This window comes from Pocillopora verrucosa, chromosome 11 (assembly GCF_036669915.1).
Source record: "Pocillopora verrucosa isolate sample1 chromosome 11, ASM3666991v2, whole genome shotgun sequence".
Classification (NCBI taxonomy): Eukaryota; Metazoa; Cnidaria; class Anthozoa; order Scleractinia; family Pocilloporidae; genus Pocillopora; species Pocillopora verrucosa.
The window spans coordinates 7232291-7258051 of record NC_089322.1 but is presented as its reverse complement, the minus strand read 5'-3'; the positions used below and the strand labels follow the sequence as shown (position 1 = coordinate 7258051).

Genomic DNA, 25761 nt, shown 5'->3' with positions numbered 1-25761 from the left:
CACTACAATTTGTAAAAAAATCTAACAAAACACTCTTACCTTGTTTATTTATGATTTTATAAGACCAATAAGCTGTTTCGGTTACTATATTACGCTTCGGTATTACTTCTTGCGAGGAGGCCAGGTCTTAAGTTGTGTCACGCAATAATTGATCCCAACACAAATGGATATTTACCCTGTATGAAGATTTTTTTTTTAATGTTGAATTGACAATATTTGAATGTCACTTTTGTGGCCACTAATCGTTGTTTCAGTAGCAGCGTAGCAGTTAAAAGCGGGTTGTTAGGTGCTGACAGGGTGGGTATTGACCGTAATTTTGCACAAGATGGTATTATGAATTTTCCAGAAGTCTTGCGTACTATCTGTGATACACGCTTTTTGTCATGAACGCAACCCCGGCTAGGCGGGTTACCCCACCTTGAGACGTTTACACGGCAAATTGTCACCCCGGCTGACAGGGTTACCCTACCTGGCAGACCGGGCAACCCGCCCAGGCGGGTCACCCCACCTATCATGTAAACATGATCAAAATAAAATAAGAAATTATCGGGACAGGCGACTTGAGGTCCCCCACCTCAATGTAAACACACCCTAAATTTAGTGCCGGACTTTGAGTTCGTCTCACCTTAGAACAACATAAATACACAAGGACATTTTTACAGTAACTTTATAACCATCCATTTGCCTTTTAAAAGCTTGAAGCTCAGTAGATTCTGTCATATCGGTCATTGTTAAAACTGTCTTTGTTTTGGTGCTACTTTTCGACATAGGAAAAGTATGTCGGACAATAATATTCACCAAAAAGTACATATATTTTTGCCAGCTTCAATAATGACAGGGGATTAAGTTTAGATGATAAAACAAAGGATTATGTTGACAGGGTTATCGAAGGTCAAGTAAATTCGTTACATGAAGTCACACAACTCGGGTAATATTCAGGGTGAAAATTTGCATATTTGAGCGGTCGAACGAAAAAAATAATTTCTCGAAAACTGAAATGCATTTTCACAACAAAACTACACCACAATTATTAGGATATATTGGGCTACAAAGTATGCGAAATATAAAATACAAAGTATAAAATCTGCGAACAGTTATATGCTTGTCCGCGAGTTATACTTCAGCAGAATGTTTTGAGAAATGGTCTTCTGGTCATCTGTGTATTCAATTTACTCTGATTTCCCTCTACTTTAGAAGGTCAATGGGAAGAAGATTGACAACCACGAAAACCAGCATAACTAATCACACCTAAAAAATTAGTTGCTTACTTGGTTGACACAACGCTTGAGAACCCTTGTCATCCGATTGACATTGAGGTGGAATATTTAACTTCCCATCAATGCGATCGCATAATGCAAGTTCAAACTCTTCTCCGGTGCAAGAGACATCGGACATTGCTAAAGGTATTCCCTCAGCCTTTATGTCTGACCCAATAAATTCCGCCAAAGCCTCTTCAAAGCCAAGTTGACGACAAATAACTTTGACATCATGAAGGTCCCATTTATTCTTACATATCTTTGCCCATTTCCCCTTGTAAAACACTTCCACTCTTCCTCCATAGTCCACATTTGCGCCATTCAAGCGAACAGGAACTTATGAAATTACAAAAAGTTCAATCCGTTAAGATGGAAAACACTAATTATCAAGAATCAAGAATGCCTATAAATCACGAAATGATAAATAGTTCATGCCAGTCTAAGTGTTTTGTTTTAAGGGAAATTCTGGGTGCAAATTATTCAGTATTCGAACGTTGGCCGCATCGTTCGTTGTCACGATGTGGTTCCTCGCTGCAATGTTTTACGACAAACCTCTTTTTCATTGCTTCATAACTGAGTTTTAACTTGTAAAATTAGATATTTTTTTCAAAATATTTGGAAACATTCAAGACATGTTTTCTTTGCCCGAAAACGTTTACTTTCGGAGAACACAAAAGGGTAATTTACATTTTAAACTAGAACCTCATTTTTAAAGCATTTCTCACGGAATAATCTAGAAAATTGCGCAGCTAGGTTCTTCTCTCGGCAGTAAATCAACTATAATCGTCTTAGGGTGTAAACAATAGAAACTCACTAGATTTTTAGCGATAGATACCTTTTTAGAACCTAAAAGATACCCGAAGATGAACAATCATTGATCTTGGGAAAGTTTTCTTCCCTGGAGTGTGAGTAAATCTATCAAGTTACCATCTTTGGAGATTATGTGGATATTACATGAGTTCAATTTATTATCACCTTTGCAAAATTGTTGTTTCTTTTTCAAGTTGTTTTGACATGTGGTGGGAATGGTACAGTTGTAGTGGGTGGACATCTCGGAAGCATTGCCACGTTCTGGGTACCATGTGTCATTAGCATACACAACGTTGCTATAGTAGCCCATGGCCATGCAGGTTGAATTTTCATCTGCTTCATCCCATTGACTGGTACAAAGCTTTTGCCAGCTGCTGTTTGAGAATATCTTCATTGTACCGACAGATGGGTTCTTCTCTGTTTCAAAACGCAGGGGAAATTCTTCAAGTATAAAAAAAAATGATAAATAAGGATAACAATAAACAGCGTGAACTACTTCAGTATAGGTAAATTCTTGTGTTGATGATGTCCCCAAATAATTACCTAGTAACAGTAGTCCTTGCTTTGTTGAAATATTTCTTTTCAGTTTATGGTGGAAGAATTTCCTTTCTAGCTAACATGATTTTCTTTGCCAGCAGGTCAATGCCAAAATGTTCTTTAGCAACTGAGGCCCTCGCATTTTTAAACATACTTCTTATCATTAGATGATAGTTAGCATTACCGCATTAGCTAAAAAGGTATTGCTTACGGGCAGTCCAACGAAATTTGTAATCGCCATTGCGCTGATAATGCAGACTTCTTACAGAGCGACCACAAATATCAGCGAAAGCTTGCTCCGAGAATTTAGTACCTATATTGTAGTACTAATGATAGGGGAGACTTGTTTTGTTTCTTTCAAGAAAAGCATAGTGAACTCCATACATATACAGAGTTTGTGCATTCATGAAGGATTTCTCACTTATAATGAACTCCTAAATTTTGAAGTTTGTATGTTACCTTCTTGGCAACTGAACATGTTGTTACATTCTCTTAGCATTGCTCCGGTCCCATCGCAGTGTTTCCCACCATATGCTGGTTCTGGATTGGCGCATTCTCTCTGTCTTGTTTGTATACCACCAACTGGCTTGGTACAGATACTCCAGGAGTTCCACTCACTCCAGCCACCATCCACTAACAATGTTGTAAACAAAAACATTTGATAAAAAAGCACAGACGACGTGTTTGGATCATCTAACAAAATAAAGTATGTAAGAGAGTGGTGCAGTCTATATTTCTACCTTTCTCTATAATTACTTTTAATGCTTATGTTAACATTTGGTTACGGTAGACTCATTGATTTGGTATTTGGCGCGATGACGTAGGGTTTGCAATAAACTTATCGAGACACGCTTGTAAGAGCAAAAATGTAATTTGAAGGCGATAATGCGATGGGGAATCCGTGCCGGTCTGTCTTTACCTTGATTCTAATGTTGATAGTTTTCAGACAGACCCCGTCCTTTATGTGCTAACACTCTGACGTGTATAATCAGTTAATGTACAAATGCACGATACCCAAACTATAGCTTAAAAAACAACATTTTAAGCCCCTCCTTTTTAGGGGGAACGGAAACAAACACTACGGGAAACCGTAACAAATTTCAATTATGAGTCTTAGTAGCTTTTCGAGCGAATTATGCAGCAGAAAAGGCCTTCCTAAAAACTCACTCTCACCTTCAGATCGGGTGAGATCGAAATGGCCTGCTCCTTATTGGTTTCCTAACCAACATCAAAGACCAATAGGAATAATGGAAACTCGATCCTCAAGCCTAACGATCTACGTATAAAAAAGTCACAGAAGCAATTGCCACTCGGGAACGGAATTGAGAACACCACTCTACCTTTCCCTGAAAGACCTTGCTATTGCAACACCATCTTCAAACAAAAGCTGAAGAGACTCGTGAAGAGTCGAAACCGTCGATATTGTTGTAGCCATTATAAACAGTTGCACTAATGTCCACCTTTGACAACTCTCTTACGGAATACTTTACACAAAGTCTAGGTGAAGAAGACGAAAACTATATCTCACGAGAAAAAACGTGTAAATAGGCAACCGCTCAAAGGAAAGCACTCGGCGAACATTATAAAAAATACAATGACAAAATAGCCAAATTAAGGAATGAGATTCTGACTCTAGAGAACTTATTTATACACTTAAAAATAAAATAGATGGAAATTATAAGTGTGCTTGTTAAGCAGTATACTATCTAGATTGACGATGAATAAATACGTGGGCAGACATTATGAACTAATTTATTCATACCCCCGAGCACGCGTTGATACGGGAACTTTAGAATGTGATGCAATCATGCGCGAGTAACGCAACGGTGACATGACATCCTCCCTCGCCAAAAAAAAATATATATATACATACAAATGCAAATACAAACAAATATTGTCTCCGAAGTCCAAGACAAAATTAATGTGACCCATTGTTCAATAATAACAAGATAATAACAAGAAAAAGAAGAAAAATGTTACAAAAGGAAGGCACTGAGGATATGGAGTGCTCTTGTGAGGTTGTACTCTGTCAGCCCACTTTCTAGTAAGGTTCGTTGTCATTAAACTTCTTTGACTTTCGGGTCATTGTCTGTCAACCAACTTACTGGGATGCCGTGGCGGGCAAAGTGGGCTTTGGCGAGCACGACGATGGTAGTGGATTGAGTGTTTATCAGCTGGTCCAACTCATAGAAATCACTGTAATGGTTTACGATGACTAGGTACTGCTTATGTTGGAACTCAAATATATCTTGCAAGATGACCTGTCAAGGTCGTGTAGGGACAGGAGGGGATAGTATGGTCAGTGGTGGCTTGCTTTCCACACTGGGAGCAGGTAGGGCATGACTAAAAACATGCTTCTATGTGAAACGAAGGCAATATTCTGCTCCCCGATGGCAGTAGTGGATTTTACTCAGCATACTTGGTCTGAGAGAGGTAGGGACGATGGCGCGAGTAGACTTAAGAAGAATATCATTTACAATGTTGAGTTCTTCGCGAACCGTTGAGTGGGTAATGCTGCATCAAGTACACGTCAGGGCATGATGATGTGGCATTGCCTAATTGCTCGCGAGTGGTATCGGTGAGGGCCGGTGAGGTCCAAGCGAGCATGATGAATGTAAAACACATGGTAGGTGTCCGACATGGATGGGTTGACGGCTTCGTCTTGACATGGGGCTCTGGATACCGTGCCTGCTAAATGCAAGAGAGAACCTTTTCTGTACACGATAGTAAAGTTGTAACGCTGTAGGAGACGCAACATCCTCTGGAGACATTTAGGCGCTAAGGCGAGATCCTTCTTGAAGATCGACTAAAAGGGTTAGTGGTCTTTATAGACTCTGTGTTGCATTTTCCCAAAAGCCATTGCTCAAGCGTGTTGAGGGCTTCAACAATAGGCAGGGACTCCTTTTCGATTTGCGCATAGCGCTTCTCGGTAGTGGTTAGGCCTTTTACTGAACGTAATAGGTCGTAGAGAAGACAAGTCAAGGGCGCTGCTACTGTGAGGTTTGATTGGTTGTAAGAGGGCAGCTCCTTGGCCATAGTCAGAGGCGTCCAGTTGAAGGATCAATGGCGCAGTTACGTATGCCAGGCATGCTGCAGAGGTGGCTGGGACTTTTGCTGAATCAAAGGCTTGCTGGTGCCTTGTTGACAATAGGAACGGTATGTCCTTTTTGCTGAGGTTGCATTGAAGTTAAGTGACGCTGCTAAGTTGGGAACAGAATTTTGCCAGGTAGTTAATAAACCCAAGCAATCGGTGCACTGCTTGGCTTTCGGTTTGAATGAGCATGGCGATTATAGCTTTAATTGTAACAGGGTTGGGCTGGAGGCCATCCATAGTTGTAACATGGCTCATGACGGTGGCTTTGCAGATATGGAATTTCATCTTGTTGACATTCAGCTTCACATGACGTTGTTCAAATCCCTCAAGCACGGCGATAAGGATGCGGTCGTGGTCGATTGGACGTCATTGGCGCTTCAGCCGGGGATTAAGATACCTTCGGTTATACAGTGTTAATGACTTGAAAGGTGAGGTCGTTCGTGAATTTACCTTTACTGGCTGGGAGGGCAAGTTGACCAATGAGTCTGGTTGGTAGACTGTAATACAGTAGTATCACAGTTTTTTTATTAGTCCCGGGGCATGCTGGAAAGGTGGCAGGATGGAAGTGTGTTTCAAGAGGCTGCCGAATCTATTTGGAAAGGAATTTTTGCTCTGGTTTCTCCAAAAAAAGCAAGACGAAATGGCCTTTGTCAGAGGGTGGGGCTGTTGTAGTGACATCAGTGTTAGGGGTTGCCCGCTTTAGAGGGTGAATGAGTTCTCATACTGTATGCCTTCCTTGGGAAGGGTGTAGGAGTGTTCTTCTTGTTCCACCAATCTCATGTGTTCCCGTCTGGGATCCGGTGGGGTAGGTTTATGGAAGGCAGGTTTGGAGGCTCGGTTGTCTGGCAACCTGTTGACAGACGCCTGCAAAGTGATCAGTTTTGTGACATCAGCTACAAGTCTGGCCTGATGCTGAGCATATGTCACGGTAGTGTTGCCACTTGGTGACATGGAAAAAGCAAGATCTGTCAGGGTAGGTTCCAGGTCTTGATCTGCCCGAAGGTTTTTTGACCAATTTGTGCGTTGTCGTGGAAGTGGGAGAGTGAACTTCTTCTTTTGTGGTAGAATTAGCCAAAAGCTTCTTTGTATGTTACGCCGCCTCAAACGATATAACTTGATTCACCACGAAAGCCGGGGTGAAAGGGGGATCCTTCGGTTTCCGTTGGCCATCTCTGTGAAATATGTCTTCTCGGAAGCGACTGAAGGATTCGTTGAGACCGAAGAGAAACTTACCCCTAATAAATTTTTCCGTGTTCACGCCAAACGATCATCGCCCGGTGGCAGTACGTATAGCGGTTTCTTACGTTGAAATGCAGGTTTGGTCTGCTTGTGACATTTTTGCTCAGAAGTGGTAGCAGTCTTGCATCAAACTTCATGCACCAGCGTAGTGTTCTTTGATTTTTTGATGCCAAATCCTGTGTTTTCGAGCGTCATCGTTCGGTATCCTGGAAACTATTTCGCTGTGTAAGGTATCCCATTCAGTTGCAGGAATTGCTAACTCGAAGGGTCTCCCAGCGACGATGTAGTGGTCCCCAGTCTTGGTGAGTCTGCTTCTAGCGGGGTTTCTGTAGCCTTCGAGTTAACATTACTCATGAAATCTGGTCTCCCAGTAACGGTTTTGGTCACGGTTTGGTCGCAAGGCTTCTACATCGAGGATAAACTTTTCGTGCTTCAGCATAGTGCAATTGTAAAATGTTGTTAAGGGAAAAATTCATGTGTAAAATTACTTAGTTCAAGTTTTGTTTTTCACGTTTCAATTTACTTCTTGTATTCTGTTCGTTCTTTGACTCGACCGGTTGAGCTATCAAGAAAGATGAATGAATTGTTCTATTCAAATTGTTGTTATCATTGTTAAAAAAAACTATAGCCGAAAAAAATTGAATTGTTAATGTATATCATAAAATATTACACAGAGTGTTTTTCGTGGGTTTTTTTGGGCAAATATATTCGCTAATCTTCCATATGTATTCGTATACTTTCCTATTTAAAATATTCGGGTTTATCCGGGTTTTCCTTCTAGTAAGTCAAAGAAATGTATAAAAATCAAAGTAGCTTTTGGATTTTGCTCGTTACTCGCTTTCATTATGCACCTGCATGTGGGCACTTTTGTCATTTATTACTGATGGAATTTTTAGGTAAATATAAGTGTTAAGTGATCTTTCTGGAAAAATTGGTTCTCATGGTAGTTGGCAGCTGAGTTTATACTCGTAACTTTAATTTCCTTTCATACGATAGTTTCCACACCAACCTTGCATAGATAAGCAGAAACTTTGACTCTGGCATGATGTATGTTAGAGTGTTCGACGAATAAAGTCTGCAGTGGAAAAAAAACGCTGTCTCTTCCTTGACGTCCGCACAAGCTCGCTCGAAGTAGATCTCCGTGTGCCAGGAAATCGTGACGAGTTTCCGTTCTCGTAAGCCGAGTGCTCTCTACCGAGTTAATTTCCCCCGTTTTGTACGTTTCCCGCGAAGTCCAGTTTATCGTCACAACATAGATCAACGGCATATTACGCTCTTAATATCATTACACCGAAGAACAGACCTTTAAACAAATCCTCCCTTACAAGAAAAAAGAATATTTTGCAATACTTGCAGCCTGACCTAAGGTAATGTTACGGTGAGGAACAGAACGGAACAAGTTTGTTAGACCACAGGCGGCCCAAGCTCCAACTGTGAGATGATCATCTCGCGAAATAAGAGTCATGGCGAAATTATAAGAGTTTGTATGGGAATATTTACGATCGCTCTTAGACCTCTTAGGAATAAAAAAAATGAACACAATCAAATTCTCAATAAAAATACCACACCTTATTTCCACAGTGCATCGCTTGTTATCTGACCGCTTACTACGTTAATAAACCTAGAAATGGTCAGATAACAAGCGATGCACTGTGGAAGTAAGGTGAGGTATTTTTAGTGAGAAATTGATTATATTTTTTTATTCCTTAGAGTTGTCGTAGATATTCTCATACAAACTCTTATAATTTCGCCGTGACTCTTATTTCTGGAGCTTGGACCGCCTGTGGTTAGGCCAGATATATCCAAATCAAAATTTATGAAAATACGATCTAGACGCCTTAATCAATTTAGTAGGTTAAAGCTTAAACAGCAAGACCAAAATGTACACAGCACAATAAATAGGTACTTACGGACTGATGAGTTTGTTTGTTACCATCCGTTGTGATGTAAAGCAAGACAAGAAAGAGGAAATCATTAATCCTTAGTTTCATTGAGGAGGCCAAGTTACGCAAAACAGGCGCAATTTTTCTGTGTTTTTCAGACAAACGGAGGCAAGCACGAAGTGTGAGTCACGCACGGAAGGAGGAGTACAAAAAAAGAAAGGCAAAACCAGCTGTACCCTGTACCTACACCAATTGTTCAAGCCATTTTTTCCCCAGACACTGGCGGAGACTACAACAAACATGGTTTTCTGTCGAGGCAACATTTTCTCCAAAGAAATGACGGTTACAAGTAAACACATGCTTCTATGCGAGCGAAACCTATAAGAAGGTGATATATTTGAACGTAAATAAATCTTTATAGTTATTTTGGTGTTTTCAAATGCGTATACGGACAAATTTTGTAAACCTAGTGTGTCTGCTACCTTCGGAGGATAAATCTCATAAATGACATTTATCCCATCCCACTGTTCATAGTTTTTTTTTTTTTAGGTCAATTCTGTTGTAACGCTTGTCTCTGTTCGCCAATGAGACGCAAAAAATTTACGCCGGTTCTGCAAGCAAGACAAGGTGTAGCGTGACATAGTCGGCAACAAGTTATTGGTTAGAAAGATATTTTTAAATATTGAACTACCAAGTTAAAAATCATTAGAAACGATTGCGAAGCACGAGAATATAATCTCTTGTTATGAAGTGAATGTACTTGGAAACCTGAAGACTAACATTTGCAAAATACTTCGACATTTAGAACTGTTCGTGGCAAGCGGCTGAGGTGGAGGGATCTAAAAGACCTTTGAACGTTTGAAAGTTAAAACTGAACTGTATTTTGACGGTTGATGATTAAGCTTTGGGCTGTTTGATGGCTGATAGTTAAAGCCATTGAGACCCTTCAAAGCGGACGCTTTACCTGAATTACACCCTAAACTCATCTCGAGGCATGTATTGTAATTTTAATCATCATATGACCCGTACGGACCCGCGCGCCCTTCTTTTATATGCAAGTACATCCTATCTAGGTTGAGACAAAAAATTTCGAAATCTTCAACACTTGGTGGTAAAATGTTTATTGACTAAGTTTGGTCGGGTCAGACTGGATAATAATAATTAATGTTTGTCCATATACCAATAAAACTTACAACCAAAAACGGGATGCGCACGCCCCAAAAAATTAATCCGCACTTTAATTGCATTAGGCAGCCACCTTTCAACAGAAAATCGCCTACATTTTATTCTGTTTGAATGGTGACGATGAACGAAGACGATTGATGATGTAAATGACTCATTTGGAGAGAGCGACTAGTATTGTACAGAGTTCAAATTGATGCTATTTGCACGCAACGAAAGTAAACTCTGAAAATAACGTGACAAACTCGTACGTACCGTTTCGTATTTTGATAATTATCTTACGAGAAGTTCCGGATTTTCACTTCCATCGAGCGCCCGACCTCTCGCAGGTTTTGATTTTAAGTATTTTTTTTTAATATTAATGGAAAGACCAGTTAAAAGGAAACAAACAAAAGGCAAAAACAAAAGGCCAAAGCAAATGGGAAAAAATAAGCAATACAAAGACCAAAGCAACAAAAACAACAACAACAACAATAACATCAACGACGACAACGACGACAACGACGACAACAAGAACAACAAAAATAAAACACCTGGCTGATAAGGACAAAAGCTGCTTACGGCCCTTCAATTGATATTCATTTGCCCTGCTTATCAAGCCCCAGTAGCCCTGAGGCCACAGGTGCCACGAACAGATTTCTGATAATGCTCACCTGCAAGTCGGCAGGCCTGGCTGGTCAGGTCACCGAGTTTCAGCAGCAGTTCTTTGAAGTTCCCCACCATCACAATATCCTCGTCACTCTCCGTGACCAGTCGAAGTTCTTCTTTGTCCACACCCGTGCCAATACCTACGGCTAGAACACGAACACCCGCTCGTCTCAATGGTTCGGAAGCCTCTTTTAGGCCTTTGGCGTCGGGTGCTTTGGTTTGGACACCGTCTGTTATCAGAATTGCAATCTTGGGCGCGCCCGACCTGCTTTGAGTGAAGATGTCGCTGGCTGTTAGTTCCAGTGCTTTGTCGATTCGTGAGTTTCCTCTCCCGTGAGGCAGACTGTCTACAGCTCCAGCGAACTCCTCCTGGTCCGTATACTGGCCAAATCGAGCTTCCACTGAGGCTGAGGTACTGTACACAACCATGGCCACTCGGCTGCCGTTTTGAGATGGGCCAAAACTCTTCGCCACTTCCTTGACAAAGTTCCCCTGCCTCATGAAGTTTCTGCGGCTAACGCTGCCCGAAGAATCGATCATAAATGCCAGATCCACGGGAGTGCTACACGGCGGCGGTGCTAGGGAGAAAGAAATGCAACATGTCAGACTACTTGTAGCCATTGAAAAACATGTGAAACGGCCGCACGGCTTGCTAGGAGAAAATCCAATTCAATTGTGAATTGCCTTTGTCGAGCTCAGGCTTCAGGTGAAAACAATCTGTCAAATTGGGAGGCTAGGAGGGCATTGATGTAAATGACTCATTTGGAGAGAGCTACTAGTATTGTGCAGAGTTCAAATTGATGCTATTTGCGGCAGTTTTAGAACATGCCCACAACACCGGACACAAGCCACTCTGGAACGAAGTAAAGTTTATTGATCGTGACCCTTATTACTACACGCGCAGGGTCAAAGAGGCTATTCATATGAGACTTCACCCTAACAACATCAACAGGGATAGTGGAATAGAAATTCCAGAAGCGTGGATGCCCACGATCAAGAAACACAACAACAGGAGAGCCGTGCGACAGCGGACCGCCGAGGGAGCAAATCACTGAGTGAACAGCAAGGATCGAAATGCACTAATCAGAGCTGTTGAAAAACAACCAATCACAGCAGAGCATCATGCTTTATAAGATCACGCATGAACAGTCGACCTCATCGCCTCATCACATCGAAATGTCGCGATCTACATCACACGTGACTACAACGTGAGACAAACCAAAAACTTACCTTTTTATTGTTATTCACCACGATGAATAACCACAACCTTTTCCACGAAATATGTCATTTATTTTGCTATTACAACGACTGGTATTAGAACATAAAATTCTCATCCTCATCCTATCATCCTGTGTTTTGCTACTCATGCACGTTTTCGGTATTTAGGTATGTTATGGAAAGTGGAGCAGAAACAGATGTTATAACTAAATTATTAACTTTAGTAATCTAATCAAAATCAGTTACAGGCTGGTGTATTTCACAAAGGCCGCACATGAGCAGAGAAAGCACAGAATGACGATTAAGTTAGGGAGATTAGATGAAAAATAAATAAGCCAATAAATGAATTATGCGTCGATTAATTCGAAGCCTCAACATCCCCCACAGGGGAACTTTTGAAAATTGATCCGTTCAAATTTCAGCCCCCGGGGCCAAAATTGTTTTAATACCCTACCCAAGTGCTGGACTTCATGGTCAATTTTTTAAAAAGGCAAAATGAGCGATCCTGACATTCGATACATTTGCCAAGCCTTATAAGCTAGACCTTGTAGACCTTTTACCCGGAGCCATTCGTACCCAAAAGTGAACTCTTTATCTTAAAACACCTCCACATTATAAGTTAAAACACTTGTATACGACATTTCCGGTTCAAATTCCCACCCCAGCCAGGCGAGGCTCACATTCCCTAACCCTAGGCACGGACGACAGTTCCCCCACGGGGGAATGTTAAAGCTTTCAATTGATCGGCCCATTAATCAATAACTGAAAGAAAAGCGAAACCATTTAGTGTTGAAACCTTTTTAATGCAATGTGGTGTAATTGAAAAAAAAAAGTATATTGTTTTTAAATGATTTTGATTTTCTTTCGGTGGAACAGAAGTATGGAGAAGTCTTTCCTCAAGATCTTTACCGAAAACAAGTCTCGTTAAGTTTAAGATAGTGACACTTTGATATCTCCTTTGCAGAGAATAAGAAGGAAAAAAAAACAAATCCTTAACATTGGATGGACTCAAATCCACGCTAACTTGCATTCAAAGTTAAATATGCTGCCACAAGTTAAAGCTGTTGTTCAAAACAATGCAAAAGCAAACTTAAGTGAGTCCTGAAGGGAGGCTAAAGTAAAATTATTCATTAAGGCTTAGGATTCAGAGTGTGACCTAGAAACATGGGTTATTTTCCAGGCCGAAACGCAAATCTCGATTTCCGAATGAAGTACAACCCAGTTTTCAGCTGGTAGAAAGGGTACAGAATGGGAGTGGTTAGCAGCTTTTTGGTCATGTGACATGTTAGGAGTAACATCTACATTAAGAAATTGAAGTAGCACTTACTTCCTGATGTTTCCGAAATGCAGTCCATGGAAAACATAGAGAAAGGAAAACAGAAAATCACCGGCTATCACATTCCCGCGTTAACAAAGCATAGAAAAGTGGGGAGAGTAATGAGATATTTCCTATGCAGTGCCAGAAATTTAATCAAAATATTTAAATGCTTTTCTTTTGTACATATAATTTTAATTATTATAGTGAATGATGCAGCAAACTTAATCCTCCCCTGTACTTTTTAAAAGTTCCCTAAAGATCAATATCAACGCCCTGACAGCAAAGGTGCGCACCGCTTCCTGAAAAGGAAGAGCTATTGTAAGTCGTGTTGCAAAAACTTGGTGACCTGTGAGCATATTGTTATCCCTTTCGCAAGGGCAAATAAAACAAAGCCATTATATTCAGAAACAAGGCAGGGGTATTAAGGACGTCAAACTATCCTCATTTCAAAACGTTATGGGGAAACATAAAAACACATTGAGTTTTTTTTAGTTAATTTTGTTTTTGTATATTAGAGACTTTCAACAGTTAGTTTTGTTAAAAAAAAAAAACTTTCTAAAAAAAAAATTCCACGCCCACAATTATGAATGCCTCAATCAAGTGGCTGCTACGCTTTTCTTTGACAAAAGTGTGATTAACAATGCACTGAAATAATTACAGAAAAATGTAAATGACATAGAATAAATATGTGATTAAATAAGCGAACATATTGCTTTTCACTAAAAAGTTAAGAAATTAATAAAATATCCAAAAGAACACTTATGTTGAGCTAATATTTCCATGAGAATGTTTCGTACATTGAGAGAAAAGAAAACAATCTCAAATTATGTAGTAAGCAGGATTTGTTTATTGCATTTGCAATTGGAAAAAACAGAAACAATAGCAACAACAAACAACTTACTACATTGTCAGTAGTAACAACAATAAGAACAAGCCTAATTCTGCCTATTCGGTCTGTTATAATTATTGTTATTAATTATTCGATTTATTAAATAAAGGAAAAGATAGAGATAGAGAGAGAATTCGGAGAGACAGCTCTCAATATTTGTTTGTATCTCCACCCGGTTACTACAGCACAACTTTACTAGTTAGCCATCAGCCTACAGGAAAGGCGACTGCAGTATTAGGACAACGGTGACAGAGATAACAAACTTACGGCACTGTCCAACGGTAAGATACAAAAGGAGTTCATCTCGTATATGAAATCGCCGTCTCATTCAAATTGTTGCAGTTTATTTCATTCGATTTTAAAGTGAGTTTGGCCATCTCAGGTTAATTAAGGCCTGGGTCAAAAATGATTTTCGCCTCCAGGGCCCCCCCCCCCCCCCCCAGCAAGGCTCGCGGAATTCGCGAATTCAAGATCGCGTAGTTCATCCGCCATTTTGAAGTGTCGGCTTTGCATTGGTTTTCCCATCTTCGCTGGTGAATTCGAAAATTTAGAGGAAGACATCAAAAGAAGGTAATAAAATTTTCTTTGCTATCTTCATTTCCTCAAAAAATGGCATGATATCGCTATCTTAAAGCCAAAGAGAACCCTTTTGAACCTACGAAGACTTCTAAACACCGCTCTCAACATGTTCATTGACTTCACTGCAAATACAATGCAACATGAATTTATAATATAGCGCTCATTTCTAGAGCTCAGTAGCGTTTTACAACGTTCGTAACTTATGCATCGAAAAAAGTACTATGTTTTGTAACAAATGCATAGAAAAAAGTTTCATTGTGGATATACCATTCAATTTTGAAATTAAATTTAGCTTGATAAATCCTCTATCATATCATGATGTGTATACTTATGGTGTCTGTCAAAATTTAGGCTTTTGAATGTTTTGGAAACAATTTCTCCAAGAAGCAGATGAATTTACTTACAAAAGTAATCCCCCAAAGCAGTTGTTAGGTAAGTGTAATTGCTTCTGAACACTCGCGCGTCAAAATGGCGGACACTAAGTTGAATACGTGACTGCGAGTTTGCAAAATTCCCACCTCTTAAACAGTTTTAATTTGTCTTTTTTCCAAATAAATAGGAACCTGTAGGATTACTTTCATTGACAGCGGTTGGAACCAGGTAAAGGCTAAGATGTTTTCGGGCGAAAACCATGATAGGGGAAGCAGCTTCGCAGAGACAAAACTTGATTTAATCTGCCTAGCACATCTCTCTTTTTTTTGGCAGCCATTCCAAGTGGGAAAACAATGAAAAACGTCTCAAATATTCATAGCGATAACTGCATTTTGATTTGCCTTGTGTTTAGTGGTGGGAATTTGCTCAAGAAAGCAACCGACGAATTTGGCGCCTAAATTAACTGTTTTTGGCTGTTGAGAGTATCATATTACGCTGCCACAATTTAGTCCGAGAGAGATGGTAGTGATACACATTTCTGCCAAGTATGAGAAAAATCCCTCGCAAAATAGCTAAGTTATTCTCAATTTTGTGAAAAATATGGGTTAAAGGCAAGGTGACCCAGGCCTTAATTAACCTGAGATCACAAGAACCGCCTTCGTGCCATTATAGTTCTAATCTAAAGATGGCCCAATGTGACGGTATTCAACCAATAGCTAGTTCAGTTTTGTAAAACTACCTCTGCATATGATTTACGTCACAGCTTTATTTCGCTGTCTTGGAGGTGTTCTTGCAAATGAGGGGTTCTTGGAAAATATAGCTTTTTTTTCTATATTTTTGAAAACAGAGTTAGCCTTCCAATTTAATATTACTTTCTGAGAATAGCATTTTACGCTAAGCCCATATAAAGAATGAGAAGATGTGTAGAAGCAGAAGTTACCTATCAACCATAGTACTTATTGCATTGTTCGTCTGATCCATCTCCACAGTTAGAGTACCCATCGCAGCGTTGAGACGCGTAGATACACTTTTGTTGATTTGCACAAGCAATCTGATCGCCTCGACAAGTTACTAGCAGATGATTTAAAGAAACGCATGAACCGTGGCAAAACGTTGGCACTTCTTGTTCATTTTTTTCCGACTTGAGTACCTTTTTTTTTAGTTATTGATCTTTTGTGATTGACATTTTGCAGTGAATTTTCATCAAAGACAATGTTTGATAACCGTTAACGTCCACTTTACATTTTTTCAGTTTATCGTAATGATTTTAGTGAATTCTGTATTTAATAATCTTTTCGTCGATTCAGTCTCTGAAAGTTTACTTAAAAACAGCCCGTGCGAATTTTCTCTCCGGAAGGCGCCTAAGAAGGTCTGACTCTCTCCCGAACGTAGCCGGATACAATTTCTTGATGGCAAAAAAACTCCTGTGGTTAGTCTCCCTTTGTTCTCGATGAGAGATAAAGCCTTCCAATATACTGAAACTCTCACGAAACGATCGAAGTACAAATTGCCTACATCAAACACAATTCAGAAGTTCACTGACTCGACTGTATGTGATAAGAATTACTTTAATCATCTCTATTATTATTACCATCATTAAAAAGAAACATTTATTGTCCGATGAAATTTTCATGGAAACGTTTCGAGATCGCGAGTTTTCGATAAAATGTCGCAAATACCAGTAAGACGCGCCTAAATCATGGCGAGCTTCTTACCTGAGATTTAAAGCTTTCCTCATTATTTATTTAAATGTAACGCCAGCATGAGATGTTGAATGGTTTAGACCGGTTGTTACAAGTACTTAGTGTATCAGTTCTGTCAAAATTTGGAGTAACGGGTTAAATCCTCCAAGTTCTCCTTCAGATACAGAAAAGCCTGTTCAGAATAGGGTTGGAATTTGTAATGCGTCTGCCATGCTAAACTTCTTTTGGTGATAAGGATTCATAGGGAATCACTCGGTTGACTATAAGTTAAACATTACAAAATGGCAGTAGCAACATACCTGCAGATGTGCAGGGGACGGCTACCAGCAGGAGCAGTAGAACAACCTGGGGATTCATGACAATCTTTGTGGAAACAAAAAAAAGGTAAAAAATAATCAAAATCGAATGTAATGAGTCAAATCGTTCCTTTTTTGGTACGAAAGTAAGCAATCCGCTGATTGTTGTGCTGCTTAGTTAAGTTCTCCCACCGATAAAGAAGCGATACAGCACAGTGACCAATTGACTTTCAACCAATAATTAAAGGGTAACAAATAGTTATATAATTATTACTAACTAAACTAAATTATAACAATGATAGCAATAGTAATAATAATTAATAGAGGACTAGCTCGAAAACATAACGGTTCCTCCAGCCTCTAGGCTCCAAAATGATACAAATATGTTTATTTCGCCTGTTCATTATGATAATTTTTCTTATTTCATCGTAATTCCATTTTTGTGAGAAATAAAGACTTGTTGTTGTTGTTGTTGTTGTTGTAATTATAATAATGATAATGGTGATAACGATGCTACTATGGTCATTGAGAAACGATCGAAATTGCGTTTGAAAACTTGTTGAGCAATTTGATATTTCAACATCAGTACTGAGAATGAAGATTTTATGTTGACATTAGCAACAATGAAATGTTCTTATATAAGGTGCAGATCAAAGATAAGGGGACATTGTAGAGAAGTACCATGCGCATGTATCAAGCGACATACGTCGACATACTCGCATAAATATGCGTATGTCCTTCTCGTATGCGCCTTTGTTATTCATTGCTCTACCTGTGCTTTGAGTGGTATTGAGTTGTACAAAGAAAAGAGATGGTACTGCAAAAGCGCGGCTGCTAGCATGAAATGGGCAAAATGATTATGAAAACGTCAATGAAAGCTAGAATATGTCTGTCTTATGATACAAATATGATTGTTCGTTTTTTGTGTGTGTGTGTTTTATTTTGTTGCATTGTAATTTCTGGTCACTTACACCTGTATAATGATATTGTGGCATATCTAATAAACTTGTAAGGGACCAAAAAAAGGACCACTTTACCTTTCTTGCACTTGGCAGTGATCTGACTCAAAACGCTTGTACAATCTGAAAAAGTAAAACAAAATCAATTAAGAAATTGGAGTTCATATCAAACTGAGAAAACTAAAGAATAGAAATTTCATTATTCATAAATATCTTTTGATTAACTATGTTACTTGTTCGTCACACCATTCCTGAAGCCATTTCACCACACGATAATTTTATCACCAATCTGCTCCTTACAGATACTCATTCCAACAAGGTAAAAGAATGTGGATGCGACAAAAACCGAGACTTCTTGATATGAAATTTGATTGAACATTGTTCAGCGGCAAAAGTTCAACGCGTTTCAAATGAGAAATTACGTTCGATGTAAGGTGTTTTAGAGAGAAACCCTCCGAGAAAACAAATAGTTGCTCGTATATAGCGTCACTATACGATAATAGTGACGATGATACTTGTAATAGTAAAAAAACAAATACCAGTCTTAATATAAATATGAATAACGATAATTTATAGATAGATAAATTTTCATTTAGCCTTAGTGTTTTTCTGATCATCAAATTAGCATATTATTCTTTCTGTTGATCACAAATTAAAGCTTTGACAACATCGTTCTTTTAAATCAGCCAATCAAGTGACAGACCCTTGAAGCTTGCAGCCATCCGGAGACAAATAGCATGAAGTTTAATGGCGCCATTAGACTATTTGAGGCGATAGCTGTCGAATTACGTGGAACCCGGAGGTTCGAATTTAAACTCCTTGTGGGAACTCTAGAAAAACGTCTTTCTTCAATTTTAACCAACAGCTGTTTTGATACAGTCCTTTTGCGAAATTTTGAAATTTAAGCTCTTCCACAAGTTTCTCTCAACGTTTTTTTTAAATCATTGTCATTATTTTATTATTATCATTTGCCACGTTTTGCTTTTCAATTTTGTTGTTTCGCTTGGTTTGTTTCGTCTTCTTTTCATTTGTAATAATTATTTTCTATTATCACCATCATCTTATCTTTTATTTTTTTTAAGTTATCAGCAGTCAGCGTTTTCTCAAAAACGAGAGACCAAGAACAAATAATGTAAATTAAGCAAAATACATAATAGTTAATTTAACCGACAGGTGCTGTGAAGAAAAATGTCCGACATGATCCTTTTTTTTTTTGTATTCTAGCTCACGGTGTGTTTCCCATCCATTGATAACAATTAGTGTACCTCCTCAGAATTGCATGATCTCTCGCAAGGGTTTTTTTCCTTTCAATTTTGTTTTTTTTTCTTCCCATATAATGTACTATTTTAAGACAAAATAGTTGCGCAGTTTTACCTTTTTCGTTAAGGGGAAAATAGGTGAATGTGCGAATATAATTCAGCTACAACGACCACTTAGATCTAGAACTATATAAGCAACGCTTATTTAACAAGCACTTTATCAGAGATAAAGCATACAGAAGCAAAGTACTCGTAATACACTGACAAAAATTACAAATAATAATCTTATGTCCGTCGAAGTTGCCCCATGATCAGAATTAGAATCAGTACTTGTATGGTACTAAAACCATCAGCTTTAAAATAATTATTTAACAACCGAGTCGAAATAATAGAGATGATGATCATCGGCGATGATCAATTATACACGGCACATCATCAGCAGGTAACAACTGAATTATATAATATTTAGAATTACCATGTTTTCAATGTTCCACACGGTACAAAAATAGCCTAGAAAAAAATTACCTTTCTCTAAGGTGTCTCTCTGAGAATGAATAGATTCCTGCCGAACAAAATCGAAAGTCGCTGAATATAAATATTCCTTGCGTGATAGCAAAAACCAAAAAAAGGAAGACGGTGCCGTTAACTCTGCATAAAGATGTATTTCAGAATCCAATAATCATTCTCTTTAAATGTTGATGACCTCACCTCGAACAGAGCAAGTCAGAGGGCAAGAAAATTATAAGCTTGCAACCATCTGGAGAATGCAATTAACTTCTGAATAAACAGGTTTATATAACTAGAATTTTATTATCACTTGGCTCCGTATTGATAGTCAATCCAACACGTTAGAAAATTCAGATCGAAAGCAATTGAGGCATCTTATGGTTATTTTGAAATTTTTTATAAGACTGTTGGGAATAAAACGTTCAAGGCGTTTCAAATGAGCAAACATCTTTGACGCTGAATAATTCTAAAAAGAAACCCTCTGTAAAAATATAGATAGTTATGAGATAGGTAAACACTGTTCTGTTGGGATAGAAAAGACGAGACGCACAATAACAATCGCAATAATGACGGTGATGATACATGTAAATAATAAAAATACCAATAACCACACTAATAAAATGAATAATGATAACCTATAGATGGATAAATTCTCATGTAGCTTTAATGTTTTCGAATACAAGAATTTGATGTTAGATCAAGATAACAACCTCAACCTGATAAGTTTGAATATTCTCATTACCTGTCTGCTGAATAATGTATGGATATCATAGGAAGAAGATTCATAGTGATCACCACTGGGAGTGAAAGGCTAACCAATCCCACTTCCCCTGAGAACAATTTTTAAAAGGAATAATAATTATGAAAAGATAAGAAAAACAATATCTCTTGGAAATAAATTTAATTTAAACGTCCACCGAGTGACGCATGTAGATTTTTTTCATGGTTTACGGAACATCTTGGGAAGCAAGACAAACACTCAGTTGAAGAAACACTGGATTAGTAGAAAGGCTCGAACATATGGAATAATGTAACAGGTAACTTTAGTGAACAAATAACGCAAGTCAAATGACATCGACCCCCCTTTTCCACAGTAGACTGAAACCGTCATAAAGAATTATTTAGCACTTTTTGATAACTGCAAGTTTTATCCGTCCATAACTCACGCTGATTGTGATCAGATATAACGGTCCTTTTTTCTCAGATCATGGTAACGAATTCTGCAATCTGTTCTTCGTGTGGTCTGTATTTTCCTATCTCTGCCCACGGGTACGGTAACGCTTTCGTGAGTCGCCGAGTACATCCCTACCTTCGCTGCCATATTTCTTTAGCCTTTCACCCCAGGGTTTTGATGGAGGGGCTCCAATCCCCCAGGGTGCAGCTGGGAGCCCGAATTACTCTGGATTCTCAAATGACTCAGTGACCTTCATAAACTGTGAAAGATTGAAAGGACGCCAGTGAAAAGGTAAAGTCTAGCAATTAGATTTTCTCTAAACTCATATTTCATACTCTTTTTCCCTAGAAATATAATTTTAACACTGGGGAAAGTTTTGGTGGCACCATCTCAGAATATCAGGCTCATTTAATGAATTTTCAGTATTTTTGTTTTCCCTCTTCATTTTCGCAGGCATTGTTATGAAATAGCATTTTGAACTGATGTACTTATGACTTTTAAAAAAACTAAGAAGAGTGGATCAGGTTTCGCCGTTAATTAGGGGTTTTTATGAAAGCCATCAATCACTGTCTGTTTAGTGAATACAGGCGCCTATTACACCGTTGACAGACGCAAATAGAAAAAGTTGTTGTTACCCCTTCGTTAATGCGGTGATTTATCCAGTTTTTGCTCGAGCTGCACCGTTTTCGACTACTGCAATTAAAACGTTTTGTTGAAAATTGATAACTAAGACCAAACTCTCGAGTAGGATAACATTGACGTAGATACTGATATTGAATATAAATTGAATATATTCTTAGGTTTAAGTTCGTGCGAAGAGGATCTCACCGATAATTCCAATATAAAATCCATCGATTATTTTTTCAAGATGGATGCTCTAAGAAGAGACAGTCTGTTAAAAACAAACTTTAGCGAGGACAAAGAATACCCGTAGATTCTTTTAACAGATATTTGCCGGTTATAAAATAAAAAAAGTACGAAATTGTATCAACGACCCTTAAAATATATACTAAATCGCGGCAATATACGCTTTAAGAAACTGGAACGATTTCCCAAAATTTCCTATAAATATTTTTTCCTAGAAAGTTAAAATGAGCGTTAAACATGAGAAGTGAACTTTTAGCTACGTGAGGGAATTTGAATTATCATTTCAGGTATAATCATGATGTAGTAAGTTTTTAACAACAAGACTTAATGGGTTTAGGAAAAAACCTTGATTGTCTTCACTCTTGAGAGTGATCAAGTAGAAAAATTCCCCTTTAAAATTTGAGAAAACTACTGAGAACACGGGGAATGAGAATTACTCAAATCATCAACCAGGCGATATTGCTTTTATCTTCCATTAGAATTACTCGCTCAATAATCGAAGAATTCAGAGGACTAAATATGAAAGAGCTATGCACTTTGGACATACAAGCGTTCTATTTATTTCTTGACGTAATCAAGGCCTTATTTTGCCAGACGTTTTACAAACGAAGCCTTTTATTTGCGCAGTCGGGCCACACTTATGCGCTTTAGCCTCGGAGGTCTACAGCTGTAGCAACAAATCGCACGAAGGAAACGTTTTTGCAAGTTCGCAGTTTACCGCTACTTTGCAACAACTATTGGACAATAGACTGCACTTTCTACCGGTTTAACGGCGTGATAAGCCACGCAGAATGTTGGGAAAAGACGAGGAAAGTTTGTAAACCATGACTCAAATCGCGCGCTAGAGACCGGTGTACCTTTTTACAATACGAAGCATGGTCCGGTATCTTTTCCGTGCCATTTGCGGCAAAGCGGAAATATGCAAGCCAGCTTGCAGAAAACTGAAAAATAAATTATTTATTGGTGGTTGTCGGTGCGTACGAGGAAAAATCTGCCTTGTGCCCTTTTTTTCCTATACCAGACCTCATGCCCGGTAAATAAGATGTATATTAACTGAGATGTATGAAACGAAGATCATACATTTTCTCCGAGCGGTATGAAAGTCTCGAAACTATTTTACAATTACTCCGTCATACTTCTTTTGATGTCAATAGAGACAGATGCTCTCCATTCAATTCTTTGCCAACAATGTTTGATTTTTATTCTTATCCACAGCCTTATAAAGTAGACTGTCGCGATATAACTTTAAAATTTTTGGCCATGAAGAAGGAATCTTCATTCAACCAACCTCGCTCATGCATTGTGTTGAGACTCAGGCCGCACTAAACCGAAAAAAAATCGTTGTTATGCGATTCAAATCGAAGTTTTCTTGTGCCGACAATTGTTGCGACAAAATAATTTATATTCGCAAGACTTAAGTCGATGGCTTTTGTTATCTTCCCTGAACAAACCTTTTTCTTTAAAATACAAGTCATTGATAAACATGTATTCATATATTGAGATATTTTTTCACACATCAATTCACACGTTTTTTGTTTTTTTTTTCCTTTTTACCGTATTTTAAATAATCCCCCCTACTTCTAATGCATATTTAACTTGTCATACAATCAGTCAAAAATTCGATAAAATCTTTTGCCATCATTTCCCGCAAATTTTCACGTAGAATAGCCCAAAAATGTTTTGAAAAAGGCCGTGGTTTTAAAGCCGTTTTTTTACTCGAAGACTTTTTCTTCGCGAATAAAGGGGTGAGTTTCTAAAGAAACTGTGGTGCTGCATGCGTCGGTGGAAGAGTCTAGCAGGTAATTTAGTGTTAACAACTGAGTTGAAAACGTAAATTAGCCACCGTAAAGGGTAAAAAAGCTGACATTTCGAGCGTTAGCCCTTCGTCAGAGCGATAGATTTTCTACGTGAGAATAATTACGCTTTTGACGATTTTAGCGTTTTTTAAAGTAAATCACATATGTTTTATTACTTTTTTGAAGTCAGGCAAACAATAAATAGGCGCGTTCAGAAAAATGTTTTTCTTATAAAAAAAAAGCAACAACAATCAATTTTTTTTTAAAGAATGCCATTTCTTTGAGTGAAAGTTTTGCTCGAATCCACACCTTAAAAGATGGTCATTATTCCTACAAATGAAAAAGAGTGACTGACGGACGAGGATTTCAAATGACCCTGAATGAAAGATATCTATGTATCCAGTGCGATAATGACTGTCGACGTATTTTCAACTTCTACCGCCACACATTAATTTAATTGACTGCAAATGTATGAGATTGTATTTAAAGGATGACACATTTTCTTCACCAGGACGCATAACAATAGGATATTTTATAATTAGCAAACTTGTTCAAGTGAAATAAAAACAATGCCAACACTTAAGAATTATTTCCTTTTTTACGATTTTAAATCAAGTTCATCTCTTTGCTGAAAATCATATTTCAGGACATATTCAACCCGATTAGTGTCCAAATTTTTCGTTCAAAACAACGATAGAGAATGAAATGCCAAGGACTTCGTCTCTGTGGTTCATTTGTCCATTATTTCGCTTCATAATGAATATTGATGCCCATTTGAGGTATCTAAATGAATACTAATAAAACCAAACGCACGTTACAGCCAAAAGATTATTACGTCTATTAATCTTGCCCGCTTCATTTCCTGTTATTTCAACAGTGAATTAACCGAACAGAAGTGAGGAATAACAAAGGGTTTTGTTCCTTGGGAGTTTTTGTTTCTTTGAGAAGCCTGAAGGTTGATCATCTTTGACGCCGAAGAGGAAGAAGAAGAAGGAATATGTATTCTCCTCAAATTTATTTTCATTTTCTTCTTTTGGGCGTTTAGCCTGCTACAGCATTCAACCATAGCTGAACCTAGGAATGAGATTGTAAGGAAAGGTATGTGATATATATGAACATCCATGGTGGGTTTCATTTCGGACACGATGAGCGCAACAAGTGTTTTCTTTCTTAGTGACTGGCTGAGATCTTTGGCAAACAAAAATATAAGCATCGCAAGTTTCTCTTCCCTGCGAAAATTATGAAAAAGGATTGGTTGGATTAGTTTTTTCCTTCACCTGTAAGACTATATGATTCATTGCTCTGTCCATTTACTGTCCCATATCGTTTTGCGTTCGGCACAAGTTTGAAATTCAAATTTCTCAGATAGTGGTTCTAGGGAGTAAGATTAAGTTAGATATGGTCGATGAATTGTTCATTCATCTTTCCCTGAAACTCTTGCAATTTTTTGAGAAAAAAATTGTTTGGATGAACTCTGGTACCGGAATGATAGACCAAGATTTCGTTTTCCTTGAATTCGCCTTTTTTCTCACTTCTTAGGGGGGTTTTCGACGAATAGAATGATGTAGATGCAATTGTCTTCTACCTTGTTAAGTGAATTCAACCCGCTTATCCCCAAAGACAAAATTATTTCCCACTCTTTTACTGGAAGTTTTTGTTTTGTTTCGTATGTCTGCTTTCTTTTGAGTTATGTGTGCCTTCAACTTTTTAATCTTTTTTTAATGATTTTTCTCTTTGTTGTTTTTTTGTTTTTATGTAACAAATAAAAGAGGATAGCTGGCACTGTTAATTAGTTCCAAGCCCTGCGCATAATGTTTAGTGAGCAGTCCACTGTCCTTCCTCTTTCTTCTTATTCAACAGTTTCTTCTTCTCTTATCAGAAAAAAAAGATCTCACTTAAATTTTGTGTCCGTATCTACCTCAGCATTGATTTAAATTTCTACAACCAACAATTTTTTTCTTTTGCTTTCTCTTATTCAGACTTCGAGCTGAATGCTGGCAATGGATTTCATTTAAAAGAATGCTTCAATAACTATGAGTGTGACTATGGTCAGACATGCGATGAGGAATTCCACATATGTGTACCTAATGTTTACAACAAAGGTCAGGGCTCTCTGTAACTCGCTCAGGATTTCTGAGTTACTCATAGGTGACTAACATATTTTTTAGCTATACT

General features: G+C 38.3%; 2 protein-coding genes across 2 annotated transcripts in view; both read right to left on the bottom strand.

Annotated features, from left to right (window-relative positions):
- LOC131789391 (inactive tyrosine-protein kinase 7-like) overlaps positions 1–3230 on the bottom strand; it is a 172566-nt gene extending 169336 nt beyond the window's left edge. The window contains 3 exon segments of the mRNA XM_066174580.1: positions 1269–1592; positions 2232–2507; positions 3063–3230. Coding sequence (XP_066030677.1) covers positions 1269–1592; positions 2232–2507; positions 3063–3102 — 640 coding nt within the window. The 5' untranslated portion in view covers positions 3103–3230.
- A 7365-nt stretch (positions 3231–10595) lies between these two features.
- LOC136284121 (cuticlin-6-like) lies at positions 10596–21045 on the bottom strand. Its single transcript, XM_066173941.1, has 5 exons — positions 20916–21045; positions 20492–20579; positions 18062–18106; positions 17028–17091; positions 10596–11227 (listed from the first exon to the last, which is right to left on the bottom strand). The coding sequence occupies exons 4-5, from the start codon at positions 17083–17085 to the stop codon at positions 10596–10598; spliced, it is 690 nt and encodes a 229-aa protein (XP_066030038.1). The 5' UTR covers positions 17086–17091; positions 18062–18106; positions 20492–20579; positions 20916–21045.
- Positions 21046–25761: the final 4716 nt, after the last annotated feature.

Bases quoted from the DNA above. Each gene is read 5' to 3' on its own strand.
- LOC136284121 (XM_066173941.1), bottom strand. From the start codon at position 17,085: ATGAATCCCCAGGTTGTTCTACTGCTCCTGCTGGTAGCCGTCCCCTGC. The intron at 11,228-17,027 runs GTATGTTGCTAC...CTTTCTCCCTAG, and splicing joins CGTCCCCTGCACATCTGCAG to CACCGCCGCCGTGTAGCACT.